Source organism: Propithecus coquereli, unplaced genomic scaffold, assembly GCF_000956105.1.
Source record: "Propithecus coquereli isolate 6110/MARCELLA unplaced genomic scaffold, Pcoq_1.0 Scaffold221, whole genome shotgun sequence".
Classification (NCBI taxonomy): domain Eukaryota; kingdom Metazoa; phylum Chordata; class Mammalia; order Primates; family Indriidae; genus Propithecus; species Propithecus coquereli.
This window is the reverse complement of record NW_012147301.1, coordinates 2,391,997-2,402,404: the sequence shown is the minus strand read 5'-3', so window position 1 is coordinate 2,402,404 and position 10,408 is coordinate 2,391,997. Positions and strand designations below refer to the sequence as shown.

Genomic DNA, 10,408 nt, shown 5'->3' with positions numbered 1-10,408 from the left:
CCAACATTTTATTATGAAAATTTAAAACATACACAAAAATTGAAAGAGATAAATCTATTTTAATCCCTAAAAATGTAAAAAGGTATATTCTTTAAGTTCTCTCAAACCTATGAGCATTTTAAAACTCTGACTTGGTAAATATATAAAATTATTTCATGTCTTCCTTATTTCATCTTTAACTACTCCAGTAGTTCCTATTTCTCTGACCAAAAAACCACTAAAAAACTAATAAAATGGTAACTTTCTCAGTCATACTGATTTGATTTAAAGATAATTATACAATGGCCAGGCCCAGTGGCTCACGCCTGTAATCCCAGAACTCTGGGAGGCTGAGGAGGGAGGATTGGTTGAGCTCAGGAGTTCAAGACCAGTCTGAGCAAGAGTGAGACCCCATCTTTACTAAAAATCGAAAAAGTAGCCAGGGGCAGTGGTGCTCGACTATAGTCCCAGCTACTCAGGAGGCTGAGGCAGGAGGATCGCTTGAGCCCAGGAGTTTGAGGTTGCTGTGAGCTAGGCTGATGCCACTGGACTCTAGCTCGGGCAACAAAGTGAGGCTCTGTCTCAAAAAAAAAATTTTTTTTAAGTATTACATACATAAAAATAAAAATAACTAAAGGCTCTACCATAAATAAAAATAGACTATTCATATTTGGCAAGTTATTGTTTTAAGTGGGCAAAGAAAACTAAAGAACAATATATACTATATAAGTCCTTACAATAAAAAATTTCTTAGTATTACTCTTATTTCCCCAATTTCTGATGATTTTCTATACATTTATAATGGTACCTATAAAAATGGTATTTTATTTCCACAAAGTCAATCAAAAGTACCCTAAGAAAACAAAATCACTACATACATACTTACTTGCAAGATGGAATGCTATATAGCAGAGCCTATGAGCTAATAGGGTTTTTTTGCTTTATTTTGTTTTTACTAAGTCTGATCTGATCTGGTAAAGCTAAGAATAGTTTTATATTTTTAAATAGGGAAAAAACCGTGACAATGAAAGTTATATGAAATTCAAATCTCAGTGTCCACATACAAAGTTTTATTGGAACACATCCACGCTTATTCACTTACATTCTCTATGACTGCTGCTGCAGAGCAGAATAGTTACAACAGAGACCATATGGCCCACAAAGTCTAAAATACTTGCTATTTTGCCTTTTATAGTAAAAGTTAGATAACTCCTGCTACACAACATTTAAAAGGAAAGAACTATCCACAGAGAGAGAGATAATATTTGCGAATTGTGTATGTGGAAAACAAAGAACTTTCCAACTCAACAATAAAAAGGTAACTCAATTTAAAAATGGACACAGGATTTAAACAGACATTTCTCCAAAGAAGATATACACATGGCCAACAAGCATATGAAAAGATGTTCAACATCATTAGTCATCAGGAAAATAAATGCAAATGAGATACTACAATGAGATACCACTTCACATCCACTATGAATAAAATACATAAGTGGTAAAAGAGAATGTGGAGAACTGGGAACCCTCACACATTTTCTTTCTTTCTTTTTTTTTTTTTTTTGAGACAGAGTCTCGCTCTGCCACCCCAGGTAGAAGGCAGTGGCATCATCATAGCTCACTGCAACCTCAAACTCCTGGGCTCATGCGATCCTCAGCCTCCAGAGTAGCTGGGACTACAGGAGTGTGCCACTGTGCCCAGCTAATTTTTCTATTTTTAGTAGAGACGGGGTCTCGTTCTTCCTCAGTCTGGTCTTGAACTCCTAACCTCAAGCGATCCTCCCACCTCCGCCTCCCAGAGTGCTAGGATTATGCACATGATCCACTGCACCTGGCCCCTCATACATTTTCAATTTTAAAATAGTATAGCTGCCATGGGAAACAGCTTGGCAATTCTATAAAAACTAAACAGAGTTACCATATGACCCAGCAATTCTAATCCTTATTATACAACCAAGAGAATTAAAATGTACATCTACACAAATGCTTGTACACAACGTTCACAGCAGCATTACTGCAGCGAACAAGTAGAAACAATCCAAATGTCCATCAAACAATGGAACATTATTCAGCCATAAAAAGCAATGAAATACTGATACATGCCATAACACAGATAAACCTTGAAAACATGCTATGTGAAAGAAGCTAGATACAAAATGCCACACATTATATAATTCCATTATATGAAATATCTAGAACAGACAAATCTATACAGATGGAAAGATATTAATGGCTGCCAGGCCTAAGAGGAGAGAAAGGTGGAGAGTGACTAAGGGCTATGGGGTTTCTTTCTGCAGTGATGAAAAATGTTCTGGAAATAGTGGAGATGATTAAACAACTTGGTACATACACTAAAATCACTGAGGGTGAATTGTATGGTATGTGAATGATATCTTAATAAAAATAAATTTTAAAAAGGGAAGGACTAAGTCCATATGTACAGTCGTCCCTCAGTATACATGAAAGACTGGTTGCAGCACTGCCCTCCTGTCATCAAATCCACACATACTCAGGTCCTGCAGTTGGCCCTGCAGAACCTGCATATACAAAAAATTGGCTCTCCATATATGCAGGTCATCTGCGTTTGGTTGAATACAAGCTACATATAAGTGGACCTACGCAGTTCAAACCCTTGTTGTTCCAGGGTCAACTGTATTAACATACCTAGCTTTCAAAATTTTGCTTATTGAAAAAAAGCAATTTGCAAAAATACGAATATATTATTTACACTTTTTAAAAAGTCGTATGTTCAATGAAGATATACTATAGGAACTGTAGCTTTATCTATAAAGTTCTACTCTTTTTTATAAAGATATATACATGCATTCCTCAAATAATTAAAGATAATTAAAAATGACAAGAGTGGACAATTACCTGAACAGGCCATTCACAAAAGAATTACAAGTGACCAAAAAGCATATAAGATGTTCATAAACTAGAAAATAAATAAATGTAAATATAAACAAAATACGGTTGAGTAGCCCTTATCTGAAATGCTTGGGACCAGAAGTCTTTCAGATTTCAATTTTTTTTTTGGATTTTAGAATATCTGCTGAAATACATACCAGTTAAGCATCCCTATCTGAAAATCCAAAATCTAAAGTGCTCCAACAAGCATTTCCTTGTTGGTGCTCAAATAGTTATGGATTTCAGAGCATTTTAGATTTTGGATTTTCTGATTAGTGATGCTCCAGAGACTTTTATTATGGGTAGGCAAAATTAAGGGAAGAAAGGCTCCATGCACTGCTGGGGCCTGCAAGTAAAGCTCCAGAGGACAGGGATAGTGTCATGTTCACCTGTGTATTTTCTGAGCCTAGCAGTGTCTAAATCAACAGATGTTTATTTACTAAATTTTGTACCTAAATGTACCCTTCTCTTACTCTTTCCTTCCACATTTTCTACTCCCACATCCCCAACCGCAATTAGAATTCCCAAAGAAACAGGCCTCAGCCTTGAGTTGATTACAGGGTTTTCACACTTGGTCTGTTTTTTGTTGTTGTTGTTGTTTATTTTTAAGAGGTCATGTTCTCGCTCTGTCACCCAGGCTGGAGTGCAGGGGTGCAATCGTATCTACCCCACATCTCTAGAATCTTATTAATCTCTAAGGAAGGAGCTTGGGAATCTATGTTTAACAGTCACCTTCAGTGATTAATACTACCTGTCAAATTTTGAAAACACTGCATAAAAGAAAAATAAATTTAATCCCTACAGAATCTCTAGTTGGTAGAAATGTACGGGATAGGAATTTCTGAATAGCAAATCTTTACTACTATGTGACCTTGAATGAGTTACTTAAACCACCTAAGTCTCAGCTTTTTCTTTTATAAAAATGAGAATACTCCCTATCCTGACAAAAATAAGGTGGTGAAAATAAAATTAAATATGTTGGCATTTATTAAATGTTAGTTTCTTTCTTTTTCTGCTCTAAGAAATTATTCTTCAAGTCTGTAAAGGATGAAATCTTTCTCTGAGGGAAAAAAAAGGAAAATATCTTGATTAAAAAATATGTATAACATTGCCCTTATAAACTGAACAATTCTCAGACTCCTTAGAATTTTATTGTATCACATCAAATTTGTTTAGAAAGTTTTATCATCCAGTTCTATCACTTTCATTTTATGTTGTGATTTAAATTAAATTTTCTTCAGACTGATTCTTCTCTTTTACTTTTTACTAGGCAAAACCATAAAGAGAACCTCTAATATTCTAGCTATGGAATTGAGCTACTTTAAAAGTCTTTCCAGGCCGGGCGCGGTGGCTCACGCCTGTAATCCTAGCACTCTGGGAGGCCGAGGCGGGCGGATTGTTTGAGCTCAGGAGTTCGAGACCAGCCTGAGCAAGAGAAAGACCCCGTCTCTACCAAAAATAGAAAGAAATTAATTGGACAGCTAAAAATATATAGAAAAAAAAATTAGCCGGGCATGGTGGCGCATGCCTGTAGTCCCAGCTACTCGGGAGGCTGAGGCAGTAGGATTGCTTGAGCCCAGGAGTCTGAGGTTGCTGTGAGCTAGGCTGACGCCACGGCACTCACTCTAGCCAGGGCAACGGAGTGAGACTCTGTCTCAAAAAAAAAAAAAAAAAAAGTCTTTCCAAAACATAAAACCATGCTACAAAAGTACAATAGTACTTTTTCATATGGTGGCGAATTAATATTAATGGTAAAGGTGAAATTGCAACTAAAGTCTCAGTGTTATTAGCATTAGGATACAGAGAATCCTCTCCAGCTAATGATCAGAAACTAAAGTTCTTGATCATTGGCCCTTTTACAACCGGATAATATAGGAAGGCTGAAATGATGGTGCAATATAATTTACCCTTGAGTCATTACCATTAACTCCAAATTGTACAGTCAATGAGTTTAATTATTTGATTCATTAAAGAAAGTATCTGTAGTAGCATCTTTACATTTCAGAGAGTTACTGACACTAACAGCAAAAGTAGGACAGTTGATTTCTTCCTTTACTTAAGTTTTGAATCATTAATAATTATCAGACCCTTCCCAGAATTGCATGTTTACCACCTCTGGTCAGTACTCAGAGAAGAAAATTATCTTAATACTTGAATGACTGACCTTTCTAGCCATATAAGATGCTCAATAAGCAGTTGAAGAATGTAGTAAAAAATATAGAATAAATAAATCTTGGTTCTCTTTTAGCCCAATAATCATACGTAACTCATAAAATCCAAATTTGAAATAAACACATGTAAGCAAAATAAAGAAGCAAATATTTTTCTTAAATTATCTCTCATACCACAGTGCAATTATTTTTAGTATGTGGTGAACATAAGAGAGAATCATGTAAGTTCACATAATTAATATAATATACACATTTATACTTATATAAGTATTTATACTTATAAGTATAAATATACTTATACTTATATATACTTAAATATACTTATATAAGTATAAATGTGTATATTATATATTTATACAATTATACATTTCTATACATTTAATAATTTATAGAAAAGGTAGGGAAAAAGAAGAACACTAGAAATAATACTTACATACAAAGGTCTCTACATGTGTGCACAAGTCACCACATTTAGGACAGCGCAGCTGGTTCCCACCTTTCCCAGAATTCCCAGAGCCTGATTTCTTACTGCTTCCCTCACTCACTGATTTCTAATGTTTGCAGAGGAGAAAAAGAGAGTGTCAATTAGTAGTTTCAGGCAACCATTTTATATGTAACGTAAATGTAAACAATATTGTTTGTAATTAATCGTACTTTTTAAAAAATTTCTAGAACGAAGTTATTAGTATAGTTTATATCTATTATCACTGGTGTCAAAAGATTTACCACAAAAATCAAATCAGTTCTAGTAAACACGTGTATTTATCTGTAGTCTTCCTTTACATGGTATATGCCAGTATGTATAATAAATAGCTTTCTTTCAATGACTCAAGGAATGATAGGAAAAAAGTTACTAAAGGCAAAAGACTACATTTCAATGAAATTAAATCAGGAGTTATTATCATGGCAGGTAGTGACACAACAGTCTCAGGTCTAACTTTTCTCACCTCTAAAAAGGGAATAATTTCACCTACTTCAGAGAGCTGTTGTTAGGATGAAGTATGTATATGAAAGTCCTTGCCTTTTGTCTAGCTTATAATATTAACTCAAGTGTTAATCAAATTCACATAATGAAAAAAACTGGTAAGAAGTCACTGACCCAATATAACCACCAATCATCTACTTGCTAGCTATAGAGTAGTCCAACATTAAGTTATACCAGAAATCCAAGATTTTTAGGTAGAAGATAAAGTGGGCTTTATACTATCATAAATTATAAGAGCTGTAATCTGGGCACGTTGGCTCGCGCCTGTAATCCTAGCACTCTGGGAGGCCAAGGCAGGAGGATTGCTTGAGGTCAGGAGTTCAAGCCCAGCCCGAGCAAGAGCAAGACCCCGTCTCTACTAAAAATAGAAAAAATTAGCCAGGCAACTAAAAATAGAAACAAAAAAAGATTAGCTGGGCATGGTGGTGAGCACCTGTAGTCCCAGCTACTCGGGAGGCTGAGGCAGGAGGATCACTTGAGCCCAGGAGTTTGAGGTTGCTGTGAGCTAGGCTGACGCTACAGCACTCTATCCCGGGCAACAGAGTGAGACTCTGTCTCAAAAATGAAATAAACAAAAAATAAAAGCATGGTACAAAAGCAGGAAATGACAGTTATTCCTACCTAATTCAACCCTACTGACTACATAGATTATTTAATGACAGCTCGTTACTATTTTGGGATGTTAGAAATTTTAATTCTTGCTTACTAATACACAACTTACAAAAGTATTTTATGATTCAAACTGAACTACAAAATTACATAAAATTCTCCAGCTGATTTTATATATCTCATATTTCCTACATAAAACATATAAGCCAACAGGATACATAGTACTATTACTATATTTAATTGTTTAAAGGAGAGAACTCACCTATGTGTATAGGTGAAATAAAGATAAAATAATTACCTTATTTCCATCACCAGAGCCATCTTTACTTATCCCATCTTTTGAGGCAAAGTATGCTGGTGTTTCTGTAAAGGTTCTAAGAGGAGCTCTTCGCAGAATCTGGGTTTCAAAGGTCCCAAGCCTTCCTAAAACTGGTATATGAATGCGGCCGCAAGAAACACCTGAAAATAAAATGAAATCTAGTAGTCTACACATCAAATATTGACATGCCTCAATAAATCCCCTGGAAATAAAAATCCCTTGAGTAAAAAGGAGGTTGGAAAAAGCTATAGTTTTCACAGCAGTAGCACAAACTGATAGAGAAAACAGTGACACCACCAGAGGCAAAGGGCTCTCAAAAGCAGGCCAGACTTGGGCCTCTTAAAGATTTCAGGTAAATAAAGATGTTTATTTCTGGATCTGTCCTTTGGAAGTGAGGCAAGACCACCCAGGTCACAACAATGTATGGCTCTTTCAAGGTCTGAATGGAGTTCAACATCTACTTCACCCATAGGGTTTTGAAAAAAGCCATGTAGAGCCTATATTCTTATTATTCTTATATTATTTCTACCAGTGAGAATAAGCATCTGATAGCAACTCTTGTCTGTCTCTTTGGTTATATGGGAAGAATAATAACTGTAACAATGGAAACCAACTTCAAATGCTTTTTCCCTTCCTTACTCCTCCAATGTTCTTGAAAAAATTATATGCTACTCCACTTATATGAGGTACTTAATAGCCAAAAATCGTAGAGACAATGAGTGGAACGGTGGTTGCTGGGGGTCAAGGGGAATGGAGAGTTGTTGTTTTAATAGGTATAGAGTTTCAGTTTTACAAGATGGTGATGGTTGTGTAACAACAAGAATGTACTTAGTACCACTGAACTGTATACTTAAAATGATTAAGACAGTGAATTTTATGTATGTGTATAAAAAGCTGGAGGAGAAACAAAGTTATATGCTGTTCATTAAAATACATATTAACATTTTAATGAAATATTTCCATCTAAACAAAAAAGAAATATAATTCAGTAAATACCACGTAATCACCATTCTGCTTTCTTTCAAACAGTTTGCTCTTTTGCCAATTTTGACATTAACATTTTTAAAAAGAACTAAAGGAATAACTAACTTATTCTATAGACTAGGTTAGGAGTTAATAAACTTTTTCTGTAAGGGCCAGAATAGTAAATATCTTCAGCATTATGAGCATGTAGTCTCAGTCCCAACTACTCTGCAACTGTAACAGGAAAGTAAACACAAACAATATGTAAGTAAACAAAAAGGTGTGACCAGAGTTGAGCCATGGGGTCACTGTTTGCTGCCCCCTGATTTTTCTCATATAAATCTAAAATAAACCCCAAAATAAATTATGATCAATGGCAAAAAGGGCCATATTGCAAACTGTGGGGCATCATCTCCCGAATAGTCTTTGTTTTTTTTTGAGACAGGGTCTTACTCTGTTGCCCAGGCTAGAGGGCAGTGGGGTCACCATAGCTCACTGGCAACCTCAAATTCCTGGGCTCCTTGCCTCAGCCTCCCAAGTAGCTGGGACTACAGGCACGCACCACCATGCCTGGTTAATTTTTCTATTTTTTGTAGAGACCGGGTCTCACTCTTGCTCAGGCTGGTCTTGAACTCCTGAACTCAAGCAATTCTCTTGCCCTGGCCTCCCAAAGTGCTAGGATTACAGGCACGAGCCACCACGCTCAGACCCAAAAAGTCTTTGTTCTCTATACAAGAAAATTGAATGGTCCTAGGTTAAACAAAATTCCATAGATTTAGCTCTGGCTTGGGCAGGGCAAAGGCAATATATGTAACCTAAACAAATTTGTACCCCTGTAATATTCTGAAATTAAAAATATATATATTAAAAAAATTCTATAGATTATAGTACTGTAGGGTTACTAAGAACCTTGCATAAGCTAATATACATTAATGGATCTTCAAGAAGCAAGTTTCCCAGCAGTTTATAAGAGTGCTGTTAAGAGGTAATAAAGTAAACCAAAAAAAGGGAGAGGAGGGGAGGTTAATTAATACTTAAATTTAAGAAACTAATTTTGCCTCCCTCACTTTGTTCCCTATAAAATTTTCAACTCAGGTTTTCAATTCTTATTTATATACCTGTTAGGGCTTTTAAGAGATCATGCACATGTGTATACATTGTACCCAAATACAAAAATTGGTTTAAAATTATGTCCCTCAAACAATTCAAAAACAATTTTAGTTATATAACTTCAATTTTCTGACACAGTTGTATGCACTGTTAAAACTAGTTTCTTTAGTTATTTATTATCCTAGGTCACCCATTCCAGTTCTACAAAGTACAAAAACAAATCCACCAAACTTTTCAGGAAAGATACAAACAAGAGGAATCAAAGTCTCCCATCTCTATATAAATTGACAAAGAACACCAAAGAAGGATTAAAGGTTTATGACATCCCAGTCCCTAATCCATAAACTGTAAAAATTTTCCTTAACACTAAATTTGAATATTAATAAAAACCCAAAACGAACTACTTTTTGGGGGCGGGGAATGGAATTTCACTATGTTGCCCCTGCTAGACTTCAACTCCTGGGGGCTCAAAAGATTCTCCCACTTTAGCCTCTTTAGTAGTTGGGACTACAGGCACATGCCACTGCGCCCGGATTAAACTACATTTGATGTTTTTCTTCTAAGTAATGTTTTCAAAAGACATTTCAAATTTTCTCAACTGTAACGTTTCCATTTTTTGCACCAAATGATTATAGCCATTAAGCTCTCATTAGAATGAGATTTAAGGTAATTTGTTAATATTAAGCTAAACCTCAATATATTTTTGTTTTTTGGGACAGGGTCTCACTCTGTCACTGAGGCTGGAGTGCAGTGGCATCATCATTGCTCAATGCAGCCTCGAACTCCCGGGCTCAGGCAATCGTCCTGCCTCAGCCTCCCCAGTAGTTAGGACTACAGGCGCATGCCACCACACCTGGCTAATTTTTAAAATTTTTTTGTAGAGGTGGGGGGTCTCACTTAAACATTAATTTTTCTCCCAAGGACCTGGTATGATTTGAAGACTCTGTCAGTATAAAAAGTAAGCTTAGAAAAAGTAATGGGGTAGAGTGACAGATGAAATGAAGACTACAGAAAGTTAATGGTTGCTGAGGCTGGGTGAAGAGTATTTGGGAGTTCATGGTTTTATTTTGTGTTTGAAAACTCCCATAATAAGTTAAAATATGAAAGTTAACACAATAACTTATTTAATCTATTTAACAAGTCTAACTTTTTTTAAAAAGGCAACACCTCATTCTATAAAACAGAATGGGTGGTCAGGCACAGTGGCTCATGCCTGTATAATCCTAGCACTCTGGGAGGCCGAGGCGGGAGGATTGTTTGAGCTCAGGAGTTCGAGACCAGCCTAAGCAAGAGCGAGACCCCCGTCTCTACTAAAAATAGAAAGAAATTACTTGGACAACTAAAAATCTATATAGAAAAAATTAG

General features: G+C 35.9%; 1 protein-coding gene across 1 annotated transcript in view; it reads right to left on the bottom strand.

Moving 5' to 3' along the window:
• CLPX (caseinolytic mitochondrial matrix peptidase chaperone subunit) overlaps positions 1-10,408 on the bottom strand; it is a 62,008-nt gene that overhangs the window by 47,407 nt on the left and 4,193 nt on the right. Inside the window, exons 2-3 of the mRNA XM_012644823.1 lie at positions 6,950-7,110; positions 5,491-5,608 (exon numbers count right to left, since the gene is read on the bottom strand). Coding sequence (XP_012500277.1) covers positions 5,491-5,608; positions 6,950-7,110 — 279 coding nt within the window. The remainder of the gene's footprint in view (positions 1-5,490; positions 5,609-6,949; positions 7,111-10,408) is intronic.